Below are 26,339 nucleotides of genomic sequence, written 5' to 3' on the forward strand. Positions count from 1 at the left end.
ATACCGATAGTAATCGATCACAAAATCATGGTTAATTTACCAAAGGGGCGATGAACAGTCTTACAAAAGTGAGAGCTTACAAAAGCTACAGTAAACACTATATCAACACTAATGTTGGCAAGCAGGCGAGCGGAGGCAAAGCTTTTTGCCATTTGTTTACATCATAGCAACATAAAACTTATGATTGGAACTGTTAATAGAAAACGCAACTTCAAATAATAAGACATACTAACAAGTTGTAATCCACAAACAACAGATTGTCCCGACAAAATGGGAACTGCTCCATTTCAGGAGAAGCTTTTGTGCGTAGCCTGCAACACGAAAGCGACTGCGACAACACTGTCTTCTCTAGTGCAGCTCAGCCAGGCCTCGTCCCCTTTTTTGCTTTTTCCGTGAGTCTGTATTATTTGAATGAGAAAATTAGGACTTGAATGGGAACGAGGCCGTTCATTGTTCTTGAAAAGTGAATTTTGTTAAATAAAATATCTCCCTTTGGAGTGGACTTTGAGCTTTGTTACCTTACAGATCTTTTTTATGCTCAAACAGCAACATCACACACTAACTAAAGTTAAAAAGTGGAAAAGCATAATAGTAATTTTAAATTTTAAAATGGTGCCTGCAAACACGATCAGTGTGTTATGTTGATCCTTTTAGTCTGATAATGTTTTGCACAAATACAAGACTAGTTACTTTAGCTATAGGGGCAACAAACCTATTTCATTTGGTTTTTAAATGGTAGTTTTTGGTGTTTTGGAAAGCACTTCCTGGAATTCACAGTTACATTGTTGCTTTAAGTTGTGAGATCTCCTCCCTTCACGAGAGTAACGCAGTGATGTAATCCTGTTAATTCCATGCTCTGGACTTTTGTTCTAATCACACCTGGGAGAAAAGCAGCAAAGGGAAAGAAGCAGTGACCTCATTTTTGACAAAAAAAAAGGAAGTCAGACATTAGGAAGATAAAGAACCACAAGTCACGTACTGGAATACAAAAATCCCCCATTGTGTTCATATGACCTGTCACACGCCACTTCTTCTTTTTGAGTGCTGTTAGGAATGAGACAAGTGTATTGCAGTAATACTTATTGTTTATTCACTGTTAGAATCACAGATCCGTGTCAACAAAAAATCTCAATACATTAATTTTCCAAATAATAGCATACACAATCATTAATAAATAGGACAATAAAATACATTAAATACAATCAAATGTTATAAATAATAATATATAGCACAAAAAAAATTGTTCCTTACAATTTCTACAACGAAATACGTAATAAACTTCATATTAGCACAAAAAAAATTGTTCCTTACAATTTCTACAACGAAATACGTAATAAACTTCATATTAGCTTAAAAAAAGTTTACGAGGTGTAGTGCCCTTGTTAAAGTGCTCATGACTGAGTACATAGTATTCAGTGCATGGCTCTTACTGCATCTAGTGCGTTTTAGAACCAAAACAATACGTCAAGATGTAATAAGAACTTACACAATTAGTCAAACTACTTTAAAACAAATGCCCTGAGAACATACTTTCAGAGTTTTAACATAAAACACTTGTCTTTGTACCAGTGTCACTTGACTCATGAGGCTAATAAATCACAATGCAAACACTCCAAAGAAAGTTTTGGAATATTCTTCCTCGACGTCCGCCACACGGCTGGTTTTGGTTGACAATTTATCGCCCTCCATAAGCTTGAAGACGGCACCGAGGTAGACGGTGCTGTAGACGGTCTTCCCGTCCTCGTTTGATTGGCAGACGGAGTGGGCCGAGCTCTGCAGGGGCATCTTCTTGCCCACTGCGTCCGTATAACGCAAGATGCTGTGGCTGAGGAAGTTCAGAGGAGCATTTTCATCGCCTTTGTCCATGTTGCACTTTATGCCATAGGACACCTGGCTGTACACAAAGTAAAGGCCATCCTCAGGAATGTGAATCTCGTTGTTGACCAGCTTAAGGCCTCCCTGTGCAAACGACTGATCCACGTTGCCGACCCATTTCAGTAAATCCGACCCTTTAGTGTGCTCACCTGGGAATGGAGAAGATAGATGTGTGAGAAGGTGGCACTTACAATGCACCAAAATGGTAAAAACAGCATTCAAATGCTTTCCTATGAGATCTAACTGTTTAATATATAATCTTAAAACTTGAGAACACAAGATAGTATTGAAGTGAGCCTGTTTCAGTTTTGGGTGTTTGGGTTAATGATCAAGGTCTATCTTGAGTAGAGCATGCAATAAAGTAATCATACATTTTATTGATGTGTCCCCACCTCTTGCCACCCACCACAAACTAAATATGTGCGGGGAAGCTTTTTATTACTATATTTGGATTACTTCCCACTACACTAGGAAATCCACATTAGCTAATGTTTGATGAAACATTTAATCTTGTTGCCACCGGCAGACCTTTCAGCAGCTCTATGCTAACAAATGCCTTTTAGAAATCAGATTTTTGAGTTTCTGATAAGATGATCTTGACTAAGAATACTCGGCTCAGTCTCTTGAAATGAGATAACCTGTGACGTATACGACACCGGAGCACAGAGGAAGTCAAAGACACCGTTTGAGACTCACCATGCAAATGAATGGCTGCCTTTGTGTTCTCAGCGATCTGCTTTAGCATTATTCCTTGATCTGTGCAAAAGAGGATTGGAGTCAGTTTCACAGTCATGAGTCTAACAACAGAAGCCAATTAATGTGTAAAATAATTTAGCATAACCAGGAAAGCAAAACATTGAGATTGATGTAAAAAGAACAACATTTAATTGCAATTCGTAACTGTTTTTAAATTTTGGCACATTGGTGGGTAATTTGTATAAATTCGTACAATTTAATTCGTATGTTTTTGTACAATCTGCTTTCGCCCCTCTGACAGTTAGGTTTGGGGATTACGAGTATGTGATTTCAAACAAATCACATTGTACGAATTCATACAAAATCGCCACCTCGTAAAATGTTTTCGATCAGGATGAGAAAGACAGATTTAGCTATAAAAAGTGCTAACAGAGATGGAATGCTAGGAATGTTGTTTACCTGGTGTCGTCGTGCTGATTTGTTCCCCGGAGAAGATTTGAAGTTCTTTTTGGTTTGGTTTCTGTGAAAGACAGCAAATGTTGCTTGTTAATGACTCGTTTGAAATGTGAAATTAGGTCACACAGTTATGTACTTGAATAATGTCTATCGTCCCACATTGAAGTTTCATCTTACCATGGTATGCCAGGCGAAGAAAAGAGCAGCGATGGTGCAGAGGCAGAGAAAAGCGATTGCGGCGACTGTCTTCCATATCCAGCTTCTGGAGGACTTCACTGGTACAGGTGCCACCGTTGTCTGATAAACTCCCCCTACGCTGGCTTCCACATCTATTGTCGTTTCGTAATTCACCATGCTGTTAGTTCTCTGAGATCTGTTCCTTTTTGTGTGAGTTTTTGAAATGAAGTTACCTGCTTGCCTCTTACTTTATATACACTAAATGGGAAACTCCCGTGATGTCAGTGTGCAACCAGCTTGAGGAACAGAGGCTGGTTTGAAAAGGGAAAGAACACCCTCCCTCGTCTCTCTAACACCGACTTTCCACCCACACACTAACCTCGAAATGTAGCACTCACACACACCCTCACACTCGGCATGCTAAATAGTGATTAATATTACATCCTCTTCACACTCTCAATAAACTATTATAATTACATTAAAATTCTGCATTTCTTCATTGTTTGGTTCACTTTATAAGTTTAATTAATCTTTTATTGCACTTATATCACGCTTAACTGACCATTAGTTAACTCAATGTAGCTTACTTTTTTTAATTAAAAGCAACATGTAATTTTGATTGTTTTATCATAAGATGAATTCATAATTAAATTCTCATGCATTACTGATCTGTTAAGCAATATAGACCTTATGCACATTAGAAACGAGGGCGCCGCCATCTTTAGAATATTGTCTTTGAACTTCCGTTTTTGCGTTCGCTCTGTATATTTCTATGGCATCGCTGTCCAGCAGTAATTAGCTGGTGAAGTTGATTTACTTATTGTAGAGTTAACGAAAGTTATCATGAGTATTGTAATGTTTATCATAAGCATTGTAAAGCATAGGTCTTAACAAATGGACCTTGGATTTTTTTTAACGAGCCGTTCATTCATAACTACGCAAGATCGCTGTGAAAATACAGACCGGAAGTCAAAAGACAACGAGCTCAGCGCTGAAAAGAGGCGTGGCTACATAAGGTCTATATGATGTTCATTAATGGCTTTTTAAAGAAAGGCAAGCATTTCTGATTGATTAACATTTTATTGATGTACATACATGTAGGATTAGATTAGTAAATAAGCAGTTTCATAATCCCTTTCTCTGACCTCACAGTGAAACCTGAAAAACCAGCTCCATGTGATTAATGTCAATATGCCACAGGCACTTTCAATCTGGTGTTGTAATAAGAGCCCATCCAACACAACAACACAGATGACTTACTTCTTATTGGGAGATTCCAACCCTGAAATTATTCTGGCCTTTACAGTCTTGTTTTTTTTTATTTCTCTCTCCTTTTCACTTTCTACATCTCATGCTCACTTTCTGTGCCAAAAACTACTAACAGGTTTGTCACTGAAGCGGAAGTCTATTGATGAACATCTTTGTTCATTTAGCAGTTATAAGAGCTGATGCAAGACACAGTCCTAATAAACACGAGCCATTTCGCAATATACAAATTGTGCAGGCTCTCTGAGCTATAATCTTTTTTTGTGGTTTCTTAAAAAACCCATGATATATAACATGTGATTATTTTTCTTCTACTTTTTTTCTTAAAATGCCACAACATTCCCCACAAGAAAAAAGGAACACTGTACTGATTAAATTTGCAATTGCTAAAAAATGTAATGCAAGTAAAAATCCTGATAATTTTGCGCCAATTGTACATTTTGGATGTCTGGTGCAGCTGGAAAGAACTTTGCATGGGATAATGGGTAGACAACGCCTTAGTTGGAGTCGGAAATATTGAGGTTTGGGCACATGAACCAACAAATTAAGTCATATTTACAAGTGGGGAACTCTGAATACTAAGCTAATGATACATGTGATGTAAAGGGGGGTGTTGATTTAAAGCATGGCGAAAACAATGATCTATCGTAGGTCAAACGTATAATATATCTATAATTCAATTCACCTTTATTTGTATAGCGCTTTTCACAATTCATATAGCTATCGTTTCAAAGCAGGTTTATGGAAAACGCATGTCTACATTACAATTTAGAGTGATCTGTTATCAGAGGTAAGTGGTGACTGTTCAAGTAATGGATTTCAGAAATGTATAGGCCAATACAAATCACAGATAACAATGTATTAATTAACGACAGAAACAATGAGCTCATTGAAGTAAATACAAGTTGCTAACAGTGATAACAATATATAGGCTATGAAAAATATAGATAGGCTAATAAGTGAGATGAAAGCAAGTCTGTAACGAATGGTGATGAAGTTTTCGTTTAGGCTACTTCGCAGGTAGGCTAGTATGTTTCTTTTTTTTGTGCTGACAACAGAGTTGTCATTAAACTTTCAGGCTATGTTAAAAATTTGGGATTGACAACAATATTTTATGACATTATGTATGTGACTCTCAATCCAGTGCTCACAAACAACTTCCATACACTATTCGAATCGCTAATGTGAACGAATTCGTTGTCAATTCGACGTCGACGTCATTTTTCTTCTCGTGCTAGCCTGAAAATCACATGGCTGTAACCATATTGATAGTGACTAAAGTAAAAAATAAAAGATGTCGACCTCCCTAATACAGAAAAGTTTCACATTTGACGCAAAAAGTACACGATCGCTGCGCGAGCTCACCCATAAACCGACATTGACTTGTATGAGTAACGGCCACATCACAGAACAGAGTGGACAGCAATGACTGGATCTAAAAACTCATATGTCCGTCTATAAGTTCTGCTATAAATTACCGAGACACACATGAAAACAAGCGACAGACAAACTAGTTGTCCGGTGCAGTTCCTCTGCACACTGTTCATCACAATGTAATACAGTGATGATTGAGAAATGTACATAAGGCTGTTGTTGTATCAAATTTGATACTTAGGCGTACATTAACATGATTTAAAAAAACAAACAAACAAAAAAACGTATCTATGGACAATCAGGTAGGTCGCTTTGTCAGGTAAATGTTGAAATGTTAACAATATAAAAGTTATTTCTTACGTTTTTTCTTTATAAAAATCATTAAAGATTAGCAAAAGCAATTAAAAAAACACAATTATTTTCAAAAAAGCTAAGTTTTTAATGATTTTGATAAAAGTATGAATGTAACTAATACTGTATTTTGAAATGAAAAGTTCAAAATATGACCTCTATTGCCTCTATTAATCAACATTTATTTGATTAATAATGTGTTAAACATTATAGGCTACTATATACTCATTATAGGCCTACTGTATACATTTATTATGGATCAGTTTTTATAATTCATTATTTTCCATGCCTGCAACATAAAGAATATACAATATGGGCCTGTATTAATGCGGTTTATGCTGTCTCAAATTATCTGTGCAACAGTGCTACTATAGGCCTATCTCACATCCTTTCCTCTGATCACTGAGAAAGGAAATAGAGTAGCCCCATATCACTTCATCATGCTTTCCCCTTCCGCAAAAGCTTCAGTTAAACACTAAAGAAAGCATATGAACTCATTCCTCTTTTACTCATAGTATCTTATTTATTTGTTCAGTGTGATTCATCCCATTAAAGCTGCTCTGTTATGAAATTATATAAATAGCATGCATATACATGAACTACATGGGTGGATTACTGCCATAATTGCAGCATGTGGCTCACACATTGCTCCATGTAATAATTCCTCATTCTACTATTGCCTAATTAAGGAAATGTAATGGAAACTGTTTACACATCGCAGTTTGTCCTCCTCACTTTCGTTCTGGATCTGACTCTATGGCCTAGGTTTGTGGTTTCTGCTGCAATGATGCATTGTGTGTCAACATGAATTGTTCAGGTCCTGTTCCGTAGCTGTAGGGGCGACATGACATTTACGTGCGGTGATTTGGGTCTATATGTAGGCACTGAAAGTTTGTCCCTGCATAAATGTAAAATACCTTTAACATTATTATAGTTAGCGTCAATGATAACAACAACCCTTCTGGAGTTTTCTGATATAAACAAAGTGTTATGTAAATGACATCGGGGAGTGGAGAAAATGACCACTAGTTATATTTAGGAGTAAAGCAGCTTTGACTGTAAAGGAATAGTTTACTTAATAATGCAAATCTGTCATCATTGACTCATGTCTTTCTAAACATATTTGACGTTCTTTATGTCTTTCATGGTCTAGGCCTATATAAGGAGATGATGGATGAATCTTCACACAGTTCTGAATGGTCATGGTCTGTTGAGCTTGGAAAAAATGACTTAAAAGCACCATTAAATTACTTTATACAACTTGTGCTCTATATTCAAGTCTTGTAAAGAAAGAAAGAAAATTGTCATTATTTATTCACACTCATGTCATTCCAAACCCTAAGTAGCTCATTCATCTTCAAAAAAAGAGATAGTTTTCTAATACTCCATTGTAGGTTAATTTCACCGAAAAGACACCATAAGTCATCAATACACTGTAAAAAATTATATAATCAGTAAGTTATGACAATGTGTTTTTACATTGCTTTAACTCATCAAAATAAGTTATAATAATATATAAATAACTTTTTTATGAGTTATACAAGATTTAACACATTTTAAAAAGTCAGTTTAATGTAATTTAAGTTGAAATTACATACTTAAAAATTTCAGGCAGCAACTTTTTTTTAGAGTGCGAGGGGTTAAATCTGTTATTTACTGAAGCAACTTTAGTATTTTCAAACTTTGTCGCAATCAGTTATGAGAACAATGTGGCATCTGACATCAAAATGAATATGCAAACGGGAATTAGATTTAAATGTTGTGGCAGAGAGATTATCAGTAAATAACGACTTATGTTTTTGTCTGTTTCTCAAAGCTAAAAGATGACGAAGTCTTGATATATTGAGTATAGTTGAATGGACTACTTTTACCATATTTTCTGATGATTTTTGTCATTTTGGACAAAAGTCGCACTGTAAAAAAAAAACTAAAAAAAGTTGCTGCCTTAAATTTTAATTCATTTCAAATTAAATTACATTAAACTGACTTTAAAAAATCTTGTATAACAATCTTGTAAATAGTGTCAAGTTACAGTATTCACTTTCATTGTATTCTTCGTAACATCCAACAAAAGACATGATATACAGGTTGGGAAACACATAAGGGTCAGTAAAAATGTGAACTATTTGTTAAATAAACTTGACTGTAAAAGCTTGCTATCATATTAGCAAAGTATAGCCACTAAAATTATTGTTAAAAGATTATTTTTCTTATATTGAACTAAAAAAAAGCAAACATGCTAAGTTGTCAATAAGTAATTTCAGTTGTATTACTCTGTGAGAAGGCGGCATGTTTTAAATTTATTTTTATGTTTCATGCTTTCTTTCTTTTAAAACAAAGAAAACATGCGGCTGTGTAAGTCCTGGATTTGCTCTAAAATGTTCGATAGATTCACATGCAAGGCAAATCTGTGACCATAGCAGGTGGTAACATGCAACATCAAAGGCCAGAACTTTGAAAGGGGGAAGTGTGGGAAAGCCCCTTTATTTTAGGTCACATTAATGTGGTTATGCAGTGGTATGTCTGGGTTGATTATTCTGTAAGGATTCCCTCAATTACTTTCCACATTTCTGACCCCTCTCTCCATTTGTCCTTTTCCCTATAATGCTCCACGGGGGAAGGGATATGTGACGTAGAGCATGTTTAGTTTCACAGCTCCCCTCTGCAAATGGGTTAACACCTTTACCACGAAGAAGAAAAAAGAGCACCATTTTTTTTTTTTTTAGAGGATGCAGAGTAGCAGGAGTTTCTAACCTATAAGTCTCCGTGCCACTATTATAATCACCTGGAACCTTGGTTGTGTTGCCATATGACACGTAAACATGCTGGACAAGCATGGGAGGAAATTTTCAGAGCGGATTTGCCAATGTATGTTATTGGTGCACCAATTCACCAACGTTATCTCAGAAACTATGAGGTTTTGAGTCAAAACTCCATTACCCTATTAATGTGCAATTTCTCTACAAGTGGTTTTGCATGTTGGTTTCAAATATCTAACCCTTTTCACATTTTGTGAAATTTGTCATCCAATGTAAAATTCCAAAATGCATTTAATGACCTGTATCTTTTTTTCCTTTATGGTTTGTTTCTACTGAACAAATATTTTTAAAAAAATCAAATATAACCCCACTCAGAGATATATTCACTAGAGTAAAACATGTGAAGGTATCGTAGGCCCTATATGTATATTGTTTAAAGCATGCATGAGTGCAAAAAAAAAACCGCAAGCTAACAGGAAATGGTTGATGGTGCACAAACAGACATTCACAAATAAAGGTTAAGTTCAATTGCTTTGCATATCGCTGCAGAATTATGCTGACAAACAGTTGCTCCAGTCCTACGTGCTAAAGCAAGTTTTAACCTAAAGGTAAAGTTCGCATTTTTTATTTTTTAAATCAAAATCTGTTTAAAGTTAAATAGTCCTAGGCCTACCGAAAATGTGCAAGGGGCTGGTTCATTACAGGACACAACGGAAGCATTGTTTACGAAAGTAAAGATTTGAAAAAAATGTGTTGCTTGAACACTTTCAGTGATACCCTACTAGTGACTTTGTGGAGATCGGTCTCATGAAAGAAGAACAGAAAAACCTACCCGAAAATATAATAAAAATGGCATGATTTGTTTCCTCAAACGAGTTTCCACATCTAATAAAAATAGAGGAAGTTAATAAACTAAGCCTTAAATTGTACTAAACATGAGGGTCTTACAACAACAAAGGCTAGATAAATCTTTCTTAAATGTTGCCGTGTAGGCCTACGTGTGGTACAATATAAGTTGCTTTATTAATAGCAAAACCATTTGTCATTAGCATTTAAGGGTAAAAAAAGATTGAATTAATTTGTGCAATTTGTTTTTCCTTAATAGCTAATATACCAAAATGAAGCACAAACGGTGTTGTCGCAACTCATACTCACTGCAGTTTGTAAACCACCATATAACAAGAGTAAAGACACAAAGGTGAGATCGACTTTTCAGTGTGGGTAGAGGAATAAACTAAAAAAAAGAGGATTTATAGATGCGGGGAATTCAGAATTGTGACTCATAGCACATGAAATTAGCTGTCACTGTCCCTTGCGGTTACAGTTTGTCAGCGAGGATAGACTTTTGGAAATATATTCGACTTGTATATGCTACTCCATCAAGACTCGATACTTAAAATGTCAACATTGTTTCATTAGACTATAATCCAAAAACCAAAACTAGACAGCGTGCTAAATATTGATCTTGACATACCGTTCTCCTTGACCTTTACATTCAATTAGGTAGTTCTGCAAAGTGGGGGAGCTTCCTCATGCCTTTAGCCTTCTAGATAAGTTGTGCATGTTTACGCAATCGAAACGCCATGTTTCTATCTGCGGCGAAAGTGGGTTTAAGTTTCAGTGGTTTGCTTTCAAAAGACCAACTGGAAGGCCACGTTCATATGCCGTTCCTGTGATGACTGACTCCCTCGTGTGGCTGTCTGTAGTTAATAAATTAGTAAATGGGAAGCTGGGCTACATCAAAATGAGTCAGAGTTTATACAAAAACTGTTGTGCTGTTGCTCACTGTTGAGTCTGAGTTCAATTCAAACAAGGATATGTATGTTGCACCAACTTTTATTTTGAAATAGCTTACAGGTAGGATAACAGTAGTTCACAAATAAATTATTTAAAAAACCGAGTTCATTTCAAATTGTCACATTAACTACTGTTCATCATGCTTTATGCATTAAATTAACAAATTACTGGACATTTTGAAGACTATTTACAGAAATTTACTTTAAAAAAGAAATTAAATACAATTAAAATAAAATACACAAATAACCATTTGCAATAAATCTCAAAATATTTTAACAATTACTCTAAAATATGTCATATAATATAAAAATTAAACATTGCGTTTTAACACATACAAAGAAAATATTCCATTTGAAACCCATAATGGGATTGAGAACTATCCAAACATCTTTTATTATTTACTTTTGTAAATATAAATACAGGCGATTTTGATTCTTCAGTTGAAATACCTGACTTACAAACAATCAGAAACTGAATTGTGGGTCTTGTAATTCTTTAAGGAATAGGAATAGAATCTGAGAGATTTAGACGTATCATTTTTTATACAGCAAGATTTCCCAGTAAGTATGGCACGCTTCAATTGATAGTCGCAGGGATTCAGGTTGTATATTCAGGCTGATGCTCTCTCCATTTTTCAGCCTGACCAGCCGGATCAGTGTCAATGTTCCTGGTTCAAAGCGAATAACCTCGCTCAGTATTCTGACTTGTGTCGCAGGCCCTTTGTTTTTGAGCAAAACTACTCTCGCCTGCTCCTTCTTCGTTTCAGGAATGGCTTTGTCGAAGATAACCTGGGCGTGGATATAGTAAAAACCGTTGGTTTTAATTTCGACAGTGTTGTTATTTAAGGAGAGGGAGCTGCTCTCACATGAATCGCATATCCAGGTTTCATTCTTGTCTGAGGAAGAGAATGGAAATATTAGTTTGCGGTCTGAAAAAAAATTCCCAATTATTAACACTTTATTCTGTGCTTTTGGGGGGGAACACAATGCTTAAATTTATATAAAAAAATTTATGATTCAAAACTCCTTTTGTGTTTATCTTGTGTTTAATAAAATAGGAAGTTGGAAACTATCTATCTAAACACACACACACACACACACACACACACACACACACACACACACACACACACACACACACACACACACACACACACACACACACACACACACACACACACACACACACACACACACACACAAATATTCATGATTCTGAAGCTAAAAATACAGAATTATTTTAGATGAATATGCCTTGCACTCCATCACTGACTGATATATTTAAAATAATGTAGGCCACTTTTTACTGGTAACATCAGACCACAAATATTCCCCCATTTCATTATTATACATATATTCAACATTATATATAGTAGTTTTATGTAGTACTGACGTTAAAACTCTGAAAACTTTTTTTTCTCACACAGATGAACTACAATCAAAACATATTGTCACTATCCACGATATATACTGTTGCATTTTTTTATTGCAATATCTTGTGACACAATATATTGTTACACCCCTAATATATATATATATACAGGGCTTGACTGTGGCGAGTGATTTTCCAAAGTTACTAGCCACTCAGCATTTTCACTGGTCACAATTTTGACATTGATACCATGGGGAAAAACTGCCACATAATTATTTTTAATATTATCTCATAATTTGGCAGCAGGTATATTAGACTTCTGTCCCTTTTAGACCCGATCGCTTATACTAATACACATGCGTTTTCTGTCTCAACGGTTTACTTTCACTTAAAACATAACTGACTGTGTTTAAATGAATACTGAATACATTATTACATTATTTTGCATGTATATTACTTTTAAAGCACAATAAACAGCAAAAAATAACTCAGTTTAGCCCTGAGTTATGTTTTATGTGCGTGCATTTTGGGTGTGATCACAAAATATATGGGAAAAAATTATATGTGGGAGTAAAATTATGCACAATTATGCATATTGGAAGCATTTAAGATATTTCACTATTGAGTATATATATATATATATATATTGCATGCGATTAGTTTTTCAGTTTAACGCGGTAAAAATATTTAACCCAATTAATGCAGCATCCGCTTTTTCTGTCATCCTTTGGCTAGCATTACATTATATGATCACGCTTTTATTCTAGCAAATGCTTTTAAACCATTCAAGCGCAACAAGACAAAAGAGAACGCACTGTTTGTGAATGTCCTGTTTATATGACACACACAATGGACAGAAAGACACGCGCCAGTATCGTGCGCACAGACAGTGCTAGAATCGAGTTCTCTTTCGCATTCGAATGAACAATAGCATCACAATTATGCCAAATTGTCCGTTTTGTCGAGTATCCTCATAAGAGCAGTCTTAAATTAGTTAACCAAAGTCTTAAATGAACGTAAAGAGTTGCGAGAAACTGGGACGCGTGTGAACCACGTCATGTGCACCAGCGTCAGATCTTAAAGTGATAGCAGCCACTAATTCTCTTGTATTAATGTTAACCAAAAAACAAAGGGAACAAAGAAAATTACTCACAGCTCTCGACTAAAGAACTTTTGTAGCTTTAATAAGGATTATTCTATATTTATTAATGCAGTGCAGACTGTTTGATAACTTAAATCAATTTTGGTCAAATAAAGTCAAATAAATTAAGTAGCCTAAATCAAGTCAAACATCAAACATGTAAACCTGCTATTTGAATTTTTTAAAAATAAAAAGTTGCTACCAGGCTCATTACTTTTAAATTCTAAAACAAATACATTGAAGAGTATAATTTTTTTAATTTAATTTCTCTTTTCATTTTCACTTGTGTAAATGTTCCATTTGTGGGGGTCTGAGCTGCCATTCATCCCACCTATATATGAAAACGCACTTCACACAGGACGTGAAGTGAGGTCGGGGAAGGAGAGCCCTTTAAAGGAACTTTTCGACCTCCTTCCTCGTACATAGAGTCGTGCACATTTAGACAAGTTAAATTTCCACTGATTCACAACGCCTCTGCGATAAACATTCAGCTCACCTCAGAAGTGTCATTGTGGTGACTGAATCTGGTTCAGCAAGGTGACAGTCACGAATGAGATGAGAGTGCTTTAAAAAAAAAAGGTACGACGTCCTACTCGAATGGTGTGAAGGTGAACTTCCAGGTGACCTCAAGTTACCTCACAGAAAACAAGTAGTCCGAGCTTATTTACAGATGTGATGTGTAGTTGAAAGTGGTAACTTGACTTAAATCACTTTTAGGCCACAAAAGATTCTTTAAAAGCAGAAAACCACATGTCCAACTTCCTTAATGCAGCAGAGAAACCAAGAGACATAGTGACACAACCAAAAGTAGGACTACCACTATCTCTTGTTTTCATGGTATAGAGAGAAGCGAGAGATGCAGAAAACGTGCAAAAGGGGGAAACGGGAAAGAGTAAAAGTGTGAAGAGGTCGACAGGAAGAAAGATGTTCTCTTACCTCTGATGAGATGGATATAGTCGTTAAAAGACAGACCATTACGGGATCCTGAAAGTGCAACTTGATTATTTTCACTTTACAAATAAAAAACGAGCTATTATTTATAGAGATACAAATTTTCCCCAAATAGCAATATTTCCCGGAATGAAAGATAGCTTTAAAAAAAAATTACCTTAAGACTTGACAGAACTGATACTTTGAATCTACAGTATTGTTTACATTTATTTTCAGATTGGCTATCACTGTTCACAATAAAAAGTTCAACATTTCTCACCTTTCTGTTGGTCAGATTTGCCATCACCTGTAAAAGAGTATTAGATTGTTACTTTCATGACGAAGGTGTGCAATTTTCCTTTAAATTTAAAAACAGATTAATAAGCAAACCTGTTGAATTGGTTGAACCTGTTGAATTCGGCTTTTCATTTCCTGTCTTGTTTGTTTCAGACTAAATAAAAAATATAAAATGTTTATCTCAAAATGACAATCAAACCTCACATGAAAATGTAACTATTTTACGTGGTGGCTATTTTGTATGAATTCGTAGAGTGTGAATTGTTTGAAAATGTAATTTTTTTTGAAAAAAGTAAGCATAAAGGTGCACCCCTAAACCAGACACTACGGGGACATAAGCATATCGAACAAAAAAAACCGAATTCGATTCTAGGAATTTGATAAGAATTAGCCAGCAATTCACCAAAACGTAAAATTGTTACAAATTGCCATGAGACTGTGTTGGAAAATGAACAAACCACTGAGAAATATCAGATACTATTGCAGTAAAACTTAAGAGTGCCATTTTTGTTATACAATACTGTATTATAAAAACGTGACTTTCAAAACATTGCTCTGTTTATTTGAGCAGCCCAACCAATAACATTTGCTCAACCTATAGCATAAGGCTGGGGTCGGATCATTGGGTATACCAAAGCCAGGCGGGAGAATATGCTTGAAAACAGGCTAGACTTAAGTTTTTCTACATTATAAGAGGCATTGTGGTTTGAGGTAATCACAGGTCACTTTACCTTTTTGTGCAAATTTGTTGAAAGAAATACCGTCATTATCAAAAGAGCTGAAGACATCAGGCAGCACCAGCCAACCAAGAGGCGGAACCTGGGGTTATTCGAGCCAGTCATCTCTGTGACTATAATAGCAGAGCCCAAGAAAAAGGAATCAAATGAATCAGTGAAACCAACGATGGGAGAAACCACCATACAGCTTGCTGACCTAAATGCATGGACTTGATCTATGTACAGCTTAAAGGGATAGTTCACCCAAAAATGAAAATTCTGTCAGTAATTATGCTGTTCCAACCCCGTAAGACCTTCGTTCATCTTCGGAAACGAATTAGGATATTTTTGATGAAATCTGAGAGCAAGTTTCAATCACTCAGAAGCCTATGGAGGAGTGATCCAGCTTTCAGATTTCATCAAAAAATTGTTTTCCGAAGATGAACGAAGGTCTTACAGGGTTGGAACAACATGAGGGTGAGTAAATACTGACAGAATTTTCATTTTTGGGTGAACTATCCCTTTAAGAAAGCGCAACATCATGTGGTGAGCAAATCTAAACCTATTCATGTTTTTACTTACAGGCCTCAGACCATCTACTCTCCTTTCACACCGGTTTCTAATTTTGCATGTACTGTATGTCTAAAAGAGCAGTGGTTTTTCTCTAAGGTGAATTCCCATGTTGCCCACAAAGATACCCAGTCCTCATACACAGGTGGGTTGAACAACCCACCGAGTGTTCAGAAGTTGAACATTTTTTTATGTATACAGTTAATTGAACACAATATCTTCCAAAGGAAATGTTTTACTACCGATGTGACATTTCGATTTGGTGCCAGAATGTTTAGTTCTTGCAAGGAAAGTCATTGTGTGTTTGGTGTCAATGTGTGAGTTTCTGAAGAGTTTTCCAAAGAGTTTCCCATTATTGTTCCACTCAGCTTTCTTAGAACCAGTAAGCAACATAAAACTAACCTTCATTTACCCGACTGCCCTAATCAGTCTAGTTTAAAAATAGTGCCATACTGTATAATAAATCTATTTTTAAAAGGAGACTCCTTGAAGCCTTTAGATGGCCAATGTGTTCAAGAAAATAACCAAATATTTAGGCTTAGGAGGATCAAAGGTAACATTTTAAGAATTGGTCATTGGAAATTGCATATTGATCAACTAAACTGAATGATATGGTATACACATCCCCCTATGTGGTTATAGCATAAATGTGTTGTTAAACTCTATAAAGATAAGATAGACTATGTAGATTTGTCACTGTCCTATGGCTAAATTCAAAGTTAAATTAAAATGACAGCCAAATGGTAATATTCACTAAGAAATACCATACCAATACCAATGTATGAGATTATGAGAAAGATTGCTTCACTCACCTTAGTGTGTGCTGTAGTGTGAAATGTGGCTGTGAGATTGAATGAGCATCTATTCTAGACATGGTCTCTCCCACAGGGTTTCCCCTTTTTTTATGCTCTCATGTTTAAGCCCTGGACCTTCTCTCTCTCTCTCTCTCTCTCTCTCTCTCTCTCTCTCTCTCTCTCTCTCTCTCTCTCTCTCTCTCTCTCTCTCTGTGTGTGTTTTTCTCTGTCTTCCTCTGTTTCTTTCGGTAGCGGCCACGGTTGGAAACATAAGAGAAGGTGGATGGTCAGAACATCGCTACTAGACAGAAATTAAGTACGAAGTTGCTAAAAGTGATTGGATTGGACATATACTTCGGCTTCAGTGAAAATAAATCAAATTAACTTTTTTAATTTCTGCCTATTTGTCGTAACAGGTGCAGAGATTTCAGCAGCAACACAACAGAGATGAAATGATGATCATTGACATGTGACTGCTGTTTAGGCAAATACACATCACTCCTAACACACTTTCTCTTCAGCTCTACCAGACTTCTGAAAAAGAGGAAAAGGTGGTTTGCCTAAGGCGATATTAGGGGTTATGATGTGTATGCATCATTGTGGTTTTCATCCGGGGGAGGGGGAGGGGGGTGTGGCTACCATGTTTATACAGATATGAAATTGTTGTTTTTTCACCTAGATCCACTGCATTTCTTCTTTTCTTCTCTTGGATGTGTTGGGACATCCCCCATTCAGATGCTTGTACTTTCCTATGAAGACATGCATACCACACACTCCTACACAACTGCCCACACAAAGACAAACACACTTGTACTGTCACTGTCTCTCTATTGTGAATAGTGAAGTGAACAACCCTGGTGTTACATCAACATATAAACAGACCAAATTCCTAGAATATATGTGAAGGAATTCTTCAGATAATATCAAAATAATTCAAATAGAAATGCCTCTAATAGGATGAGACATATTTGATGCAGTAGTAAGTATGGGTGTAACGATTCCCTTATGTCACGATTCGATAAATATCACGATACGATATTATTGCGATACTCCAAGACATATGATAAAAGGTTAACAAAACTGTTACTGTTGATTAAAATGCTAAATTTGATATTACATTGTGGTTTGGACTTGTTGCTTGTCACCTAATGCACAGGACAATGGTGACACCAGGATAAAAATATTCATGAAGCTGAAAATACAGAATTATTTTAGACGAATATGCTTGCTTTTCTTTCACTGACTAGATATATTTAAAATAATGTAGGCCACATTGTACTGGTAACATAAGACATTTGGCATTATCAGGACAGGATAGTAGTAGTGACACTAAGACTGATTTTTTACTTCACACAGTAATTTTTATTTTGCGTGAACTATACACAATACAGATTGTCACTATATCCACGATACAAATTGTTGCATTTTTGCATTGCAATATATTGTTACACCCCTAGAAGTAACTAAAGAAACTATGCCTTCTACAGAAAAACAGTGTAATCCCAAGAAAGATAACTATGATGAAAACTACTTTGGCATCCTCACCAAGGGACGATAACATTGTGTTCATTAAGTGCAAGCTTTAAATGCTCAAGCTCTTTAAAGCCGGGACAGTGACTGCTGTCAATGTTTTATCATTCATCAGCTGAAAAAAAACCCCAACGGTCTGAAAGTGATTCCAATGATTATCGATCATGCCATTAAGGGACTTTTTCACATAGCCTAAGTGGTGTGCGGTGGTGTTTTTAAATGAGGCAAAGTCCTTGCCTTTTTTATGTATCAAATGTAAATGTATGTCCCTGTTACACTTAATGTTCCAGGTTAAATAAACATTTCATAAAAAGAGAGACCAAATCCAAATATAAATTTAATCAAGTTAGTATTTTTACGCATTTTTACAGTTATTCCAAAATAATAACTAAAGGCAGTTTCTTTAGAAAAAAGCTTTTCTTTTTAATAGTCAACTTATTTTCAGCGGTCATCAAGCACTGTTGACAGACACAGACATGAACCAGACAGCAACATAGTGTTGGCCCAGATCCGGCCCACATCTGGTTCACATGGATTCCACATGTACCAGATGTGGGCCGGATATGGGCCGATACTATGTTGCTGTCTGGGGAAGATGTAGCCAAGGCTACCTTTAATTTCCCAACTGATTGTTCACTTAAAAAATCCAGTTATTATGTTTCATGTTTTAAAGTTTGATTTTGATGTGACAAAAAGCAGTGAAAAGTGGCTGAATTGTTTACTTACTTTTTAATTAGTCTTAACACCATCATTCTCTTCATTCAGACCGATTCAAATACGTGCATGAAAACAAGAGGCGGGACTTATAGAACAAATCATATCCAACCACAACAGATCCTAACCAATCATAGCGCAATGGAGGCCTTGCCTCCTCTCATGGGATTTTCAACCATTCATTCCTAATTACCCCCCATCAAACCCACCGCACCGCACGCACTGTTAAAAGTCAGGGCTCAGGGGAGGCAAGCCTCGCGCTGTAACTTCACCTGCGGTTGACGCTGTTGGACAGTGGTACTCTATAAAAATTTATTTGAGTTGTTTTATTTTTGTAATATCGATTTATTTCTCTGCCTCCCTTGCCAGAAACACCCAGGGTTCACATCAAGGACGATACTGTAATGCTAACTATAACTATAATAATCACTCTACATTCTACGAGAATAGCGAAGTCCACACCACGGTTATCACGATAACGTCACAGAGGAGCGATATTGTGTGAATCCCTTTCAGAATTGTTTGAACAGCTGATGATTGATAATCAGGATGTTATCGTTCTTGATAATAATTATCATTACAGTTATCGTTCTTGATGTGAATGGGCTTTGTCATCCTCCTCATCCTCATTGATATAGCGCTTTTAACAATGTAGATTGTTTCAAAGCAGCTTTACAGAGATAAACATAATTCAAGGTAACACATATTGGTTTGGTTTTATAGTGGTTCTTGAAAAATATTTTTTTCCAGCTAAAGTTAGTTTTGATTGATTCACTTCCGTCTAAATGATCATTTGTTATTAAATTAGGGGCCGCTAAGACGACACCGTTCTCTCTAAACAGACTTTAAACGCGAACCTGTGATAGACGCTGATGGCGTTCACATGCGCATTAAGAATTGATTCTATAGTTATGTGCGTTTGAATATATGCGCGCAGGTTTGTAATTCTTACAAACCATGCCTAAACAAACTACTTGTCTTTTCTATAAATTTTGATGCAGAATTTTATTTTATCTTATCACTTCGGGTAGGTACGCGAACCAAAAAAATCCACAACGCTTTATCTGTAGAGTGGTATAGGGATCCTCCTATAGGGATAGGCTAGTTGGCACTTCAGCACTGCATTGTCATCGGGTCCAGGCGAAAGTCCCTCGTCAGATCTGGAAACGGCCTGGATCCGGCAGGCTGCGGGAAAACCTCGGGATAAACAAAGACACTAAAATTAGCGTAGATGCCATTCTTCTTATGATGTAACGAGTACATCATTATTTAATGGAAGTGTTTCCAGTTCCGGTGTTGTGCCGAATTTTGACCCCCGCCAAATTACTACCCCCCTAGCAATAATTTGGCAGGGGGTCGAAATTCGGCACAACACCGGCTGACCTAATCTAAGCAGCCTAATATTGAATTATAGAAGTCTATAGAGTGTTATGTGAATGCTAGGTCAAAGAGATGTGTTTTTAGTGTAGCTTTGAACTGACAGACTGTGTCTGCTTTGACATATTCTTTGTCATTATAGTTGTGGTGTGGTTATTCTTGAATAGTTAGAATGTTTTTAAAACTTCCTGTATAGTTATCTTTTTATCGTCCTTGGTGTGAACAAGTCTTTAACCAGCAAAATAGTGTGTGACAGGATGTTCTGACGCTTCTGTTAGGAAGAATAGTCGTATTGTTAGAAATGCCCCGTTTAACCTATAATGTTTTAAAAGTGATAGTGTAAAATAAAAGTGCAAATTTGATTTTATCAAAGCTTTGCTAACTAATACTAAATAGTAAAAGACAACTAGCTAAAAATCACTGTCTCGTTTTGTCAAACAACTAGTACTTTTCTGAAATGACTTAATTCTTAAATATCAATTACCATATTCATTATGGTACTCTAATGTATTTAAAAAAAACACAAGGTATTCTTGTTGTAGAATAGATTACATGTACAACCATTCCAATTACTGTAAGCTACTGAGAGTGAAGTACAACTATATACAGGTGTCATATACTGCATTTAGCACATATATGATAGAAAAGTTTGAAAGTGTAACCACCATTCATTTTCTAATTAATGAAGATGGGGACTCATATCTTAATGAGGGAAACTTAAGCAGATTTTTTCTGGAGATAAGATCAGATGCTGAGATATAAATAGAAGCTCAATGACAGATTGTAGGCGGATACTCTTCAGGGGGAAACTCTGATACGTGCTTTTGGTACTTTTTTCAGGTCAGTCTTCTTAGCTTGTTTTGCAAGAGTCTTTCTGTTTTCATGTGTTGGGGAGGGGGAAAAGACACATTTAGATGTGTGCATTAAGAACAGGTGAAGGAATCGAAAGAGAGAAGAAGAGAGAGAAAGGATGAGAGGTTAAGATCAGATTTTGGGAGCATATGTGGCACATTCTCTTCAGTATTCCATTTGAGATACTGGTAAGGTGACATTATTTATGAGGTTAGCCACAATGATTATGAAATGCCCTGTGCTTTCCCCACCGTTGTATTTTGCAGCTGGTACAAACAGATAATCTAACCATGATAAAACTGTGGATATGAAAGTAAAACTGTCCAGTTGACTGTAGGTACCCATATAGGCAGGTATTCATTTTAAAACACTATAGGCATCATACACTTGCCGACTTTATAAATGGTTACAGAGGAAAAACTGCGCAAAATGACTGAGGATTACACAAATAAAGACTGAAAGTCTCGCACCTCAAAAAAATGCACCTCATTCCTAGGTGCGCTTCACGCGTGACAAATGAAAACAATGTGTTCTAAAATCGTCTCAAAATATTAAACTTGTTTGATATTCTCAGACTGGATGAAACCATAGTCTGAAGCTAACAGAGTCTGTGGCCATTACACACACGCAATTTTCTGCGAAACACAACTCAGATTGCCAAAAATCTGAAGATTAGCTTTGACTTTCGGAAAATCATCCAGACTGCAAATCAGGGATAAAATCTTAATAATGCTGAAAAGGAACCCCTAAAGTGACTGATTTGTTGCTTTCCACACAGAAGTCATTTCCACAGATGGCAAATTACTGCTCTGTGATCTCACAATAAATTACAATACAGTTTGACTTTAGTTATGTTTCTAAGCTAACACAACACAAAAGAATCGGTAAAATAATTTATTTTAATTTAAATAAAATATTTTATTGACACTTTACAGTATTGAATGAAATTTATGTTAATAATCAAGATTTATCTTTCTAAGTCTGCCATCTTAAATTTATAGAACAGGTCAAAACCTATAAATATCAAGGAATTTTACAATGTCCCAAGCCTGGGAAAGGCTTTCCTGGGACATGTGTTGTAACAAAATTGCAAAGGTCATGGAAAAAGTTTATAGATTTACATTTTTTGTGGTTTTAGAGCTTGTGTACAGTAAAACTGAAAGCCTTAGTCAAGTCTGATTTGTGAGTAAACCATTGTTTTGAGTCACTTATTTTTAATAAATTATTAAAATCAACTCACAAATTGGTCTGACTGATTTATAAGCAAATTTCTAAACATTCTTACCCAGTAATCAGAATTAGCTGGAAAGGTCATGGAAATTGGTTCAAATGTGTGGGAACAATTGAAATGAAAACTGGAATAATTTGCTTACTGCTCATTTCCAACTATTTTTCCATTATCCATCTTCCTCACAAGCTGACTTCTTTCTGTAGTTGGTTTCTGGTGAGGCTATTTCAACATGGGTTACAACTTATTTTGATGGGCCCCTTTAGACATTTTTTTACTAGAAGTACCGTTTAACCTTTGTCAACTCATATTAGAGTACTGAGTATTAGTAGACTGTTAGGGGTATAGGGTTAGTGGAATAAGTTGACATGTAGTTGCAAAGATACTTATATTGAAGTCAGTAGAATGTTTGTTGGGGGACCATCACAATATAGAGTTTGCCGATATTAAGCAGACAGTCTGCTAATACTCTAATGAGAGCTAGTTGATATGTAGGTGTAACATCAAGAATGTTTAAAGGTGTCAAGGTTTGCGTGTGTAAAAACAGCACGAAGACGAAGGGGATTCAAAATAACAGTCCTTTAAAGACAACACTGGACAAAGAATGATGGAGAACACAGGGTATGAATACATGGAGCTAACAAAAGGAACTAACATGCTAATTAATGGGCAACAGGTGACTATAATAACTAAATCAAACACACAGGAAAACTAGGGGTATGTTTACACAACAACGATATGCTTAAAATGGAGAAGTTTTTCCCTTTGAGTTTCCCACGTACAGACAACACCATTGTCAAAACGATCCCCATTCACACGGATCCGCGAAAACGACTAAAAACGCTGTATTCTGCTGCCAGGCCATTAGATGGCGATGAAACACTATAGATTGGACACGTAATACGCATGTGCACGACTTCATCGTTTTCAGAGATTTGCGTTTTTGTCGTTTACACGGAGACCGTTTTCAAAAACTTGCACTTTGAAACCCGTTTTCAAAAGTCTGCGTTTTCAGCCAACCAAAACACTGTTGTCGTGTAAATGGAGTCGAAAGGTTGAGGGTTTCTGGCGGAGTCGAGGAAGGAGCCAAGGCAGAGACGATGCGTCGACAGACCGTGGTGGAGTGTTGGGTTCAGAGGCTGGAAACTGAGCCAGGGGATCCTCTGGACTAGGCAGAGCTGATGGCCTGAAGGACTGAAGCAGATCCACACAGTTCAGTGCAGGAAATGAAGAGGCACTGAAGGGGCTGTTAGATGAGGCGAGAGAGGGAGGCTGGAAGGGATTACCGGAGATTCAGGGCTGGGCGGAACCAGCGGGAGTACAGGAAGTTCAGGGCTGGATGGAATCAGCTGGGTCTGGAGAAACAGAGGAATATTCACAAACACCTCTAACAGTCCGAAAAATGTTCCAGCATGCATAGCAAACATCCACTACGAGGGGGTTGTGGGTGGGGCTTTCCAGCCATTGAACTCCACTAATGCTCCCTTAGAGCACCTGTCCTTCAGGCTCCGGGCTGACGACTCCTTCCGTCCTTTGTTCAAGTTTGGGCTCGTCAGTTGCGGCAGGCTGAAGTCCATGGTCTACTGTGGGCTCTTGTACAATCTCCATCATGGTGGTGGATGTCTGATCTCTAGATGTGGAGTGGGGCTGGTGTGGTCCTCAGCTGGGTCAATGGTGAATGGTGAGTCGTTGTTCACCAGCACCCACTCCACGAATGCAGCAAAGTTTTCCCAGGGATCATACGCTGGACTGCGTGCCTTGGACCGCTTGCTCAGGCCGGGGTAGTAAAATGAAAAGAGTGGTTCTTGAGAAAAGCGGTCCTTGTAGTGCATCTACCATGCAAGATGGAGGATGTGTGTTGTGTGTTCTTTCAGCAGAAGGTCTCCCTGCTCGAGGCACAGAAGCTGGACGGCGGGTAGGTACAAAGGGCAAAAACGAAAATCAAAATGGGAAAAAACACAGCAAAAATTAAACTGTATTAGTCCATTCTTCTGTCACAGTTTGCGTGTGTAAATAGCACAAAGATGAAGGAGATTCAAAATAATAATAATAAAAGGATCCAATGAGCTAATTGATGGGCAACATGTGACTATAATAACTAAATCAAACACACAGGAAAACTAGGTCAGGGGAAACACCCTAACTACTGTATGACAAAAGAGAGTATTACCATCAAAATAGAGTATTACCTCAACGTGTTCTACAACAAGTGTTTGTATATTGCCTTAGTAAATTTGAATATATAACTAATAAATATGAATATATAATTAGATTTATTATTGATTAAATTGATTAAATATCAATTATATTTTCAAAGCAGTCAGTCTCATGAAAAGACATGTCACATGCAACAAGCAATAGCCTTACCTGTGAATTATCATTTGTCACACTGCAGTACGATCTGGGCTGAACTACCAATCATAGATCTACTTGCAACCAATTGTCTCTACAATCAATTTAGCTTACTACTGTATGCTTTTGAAAAAACACAGCCCTGGACAGTGGAGATTTCTGCAGCTGCTGGTAACCTGTGGGAGTGAGAAATTGCTTCATTACTGTCACCTCACTGATTTCGCTAATTTAAAATTAAAAAAATAGCTGCAATGTTTCCACTTACAGTACCTCTGCATCTTAAAAACAGTTCTTTTAAGTAAATAGAGATACAGAGATGTATTCACTCGTATTAAATAGGCTAATATATTTGAATAAACAGAAACACATATATTTCTTGCAATGCAGCAAACTTAATCTGAAACAGTGCAAGCAGACAGTCCAGGGGTCTCATTTATAAAATATACATATAATCACATTTAATCCTAATTCCATGAATTTCATCCTGTTGTTTGACATGAAGAAATTGATATAAAAATGCTTTGCAGAAATGTTGCTCATCACGTTGTTGCATGATCAAACTATTATGGGAATTACAGTCAAATGTGGACGATGCAGCTGAATTTCAGTTTTGTACCCCCAGAGAGCTATGCACATTTTTGTTTGATATACAATTCAAACAATTTGAAGCTTTCTTAACATCAGATGCTGCAATGATTTCTTGTGTTTGGAGAGATGGAGAATGATAAGATCACATCTAAATAAAAGTGTAAGGGTGTTCAACTATAATTATGTATTCTCTTTATAATTAAAGTAATGGGGGCATGCTATAATCTATGGAATTAGAATACAGCTATACATTTTCAACATTTCTTACATCGAGAAATTATCATAAGCGATCAGATGCCAGTGCCAGCGTTAACAGCACTGTGCACCATTAGTCCCCCCCCCCCCCCTTGCATACCATAACCTACATTGATATATATCGTGCTTGAATGGGTCCTTTCATCAGTTGACGCCTCTGCACTGTTCCACAGGGGCACTTCCCCTTCTCTAACTCCCAATTTGGCTCAGCTTTTTTTCCATTTCCATTGCCCCCTCAATGTATTTATTAATATGCTGCATCACTGTTTTTCTCTTTGCATTGCATGACCAGTCAGTGTTTTTGATCAGAACTACAGAAATGCAGCTAATAAATATTTAGTGGAAATTAACCTGACTTTTTATTTCTATGTCAATTAAACAGCTATTTAATTAAAATTCGACCTGTGTAATCTAAGCTATCAATGGTGGTTTGTTCATTTTCATTAAATAATCATTAAAGACTTTTTGAGTTTTTGCTCTGTAATCTATGGATCTCTGTGTTGACATTACAGTGCAGTGCTATCCACCATGATCAAACATTTCCTTACAGATTTAAGAAAACTGATGACTGTGTTGAAAGCAAAGAAATATCGAATGACTGTCTCTTTCCAACCAGGAAATAAATACATAGCATAATTGGAAATTGTGGTCTTTGACTGTTCCACAGAAAGACAAACCACTGCTGAAGGTAAAATGCACATCACTGAATGGCACACAAATACACATTTACTGTATATGTACATTGCCTGTGGATGTTAATTAAAATCAAAATGATTATTTATGCACAACCAAATGCAAACTGAACAAATAAGAAATGTAAAATCCATTAAGAGTTTTGTGTCTAAATCTCTTGTCTAAATCTCATGGTGGTAT

The 26,339-nt window shown here is 36.5% G+C and overlaps 2 protein-coding genes across 3 annotated transcripts; both read right to left on the minus strand.

Moving 5' to 3' along the window:
• Positions 1-1,067: 1,067 nt before the first annotated feature.
• On the minus strand, positions 1,068-3,530 carry tnfb (tumor necrosis factor b (TNF superfamily, member 2)). Its single transcript, XM_077207982.1, has 4 exons — positions 3,205-3,530; positions 3,031-3,091; positions 2,572-2,631; positions 1,068-2,024 (listed from the first exon to the last, which is right to left on the minus strand). The coding sequence occupies exons 1-4, from the start codon at positions 3,379-3,381 to the stop codon at positions 1,597-1,599; spliced, it is 726 nt and encodes a 241-aa protein (XP_077064097.1). The 5' UTR covers positions 3,382-3,530; the 3' UTR covers positions 1,068-1,596.
• Positions 3,531-11,055: 7,525 nt separating this feature from the next.
• Positions 11,056-17,340, minus strand: lta (lymphotoxin alpha (TNF superfamily, member 1)). 2 transcript variants are annotated; one of them, XM_077207381.1, is made up of 6 exons: positions 17,246-17,340; positions 15,222-15,340; positions 14,584-14,644; positions 14,474-14,500; positions 14,200-14,247; positions 11,056-11,646 (listed from the first exon to the last, which is right to left on the minus strand). In XM_077207381.1, the coding sequence occupies exons 1-6, from the start codon at positions 17,292-17,294 to the stop codon at positions 11,285-11,287; spliced, it is 666 nt and encodes a 221-aa protein (XP_077063496.1). In that variant the 5' UTR covers positions 17,295-17,340; the 3' UTR covers positions 11,056-11,284. The 2 variants fall into 2 exon arrangements, with proteins under 2 accessions (XP_077063496.1, XP_077063497.1); XM_077207382.1 differs by lacking the exon at positions 17,246-17,340 and adding an exon at positions 16,589-16,657.
• Positions 17,341-26,339: the final 8,999 nt, after the last annotated feature.

Source organism: Siphateles boraxobius, unplaced genomic scaffold (genome assembly GCF_051911475.1).
Source record: "Siphateles boraxobius isolate OS27281-9 unplaced genomic scaffold, OSU_SipBor_1 6, whole genome shotgun sequence".
NCBI classification, from domain to species: Eukaryota; Metazoa; Chordata; class Actinopteri; order Cypriniformes; family Leuciscidae; genus Siphateles; species Siphateles boraxobius.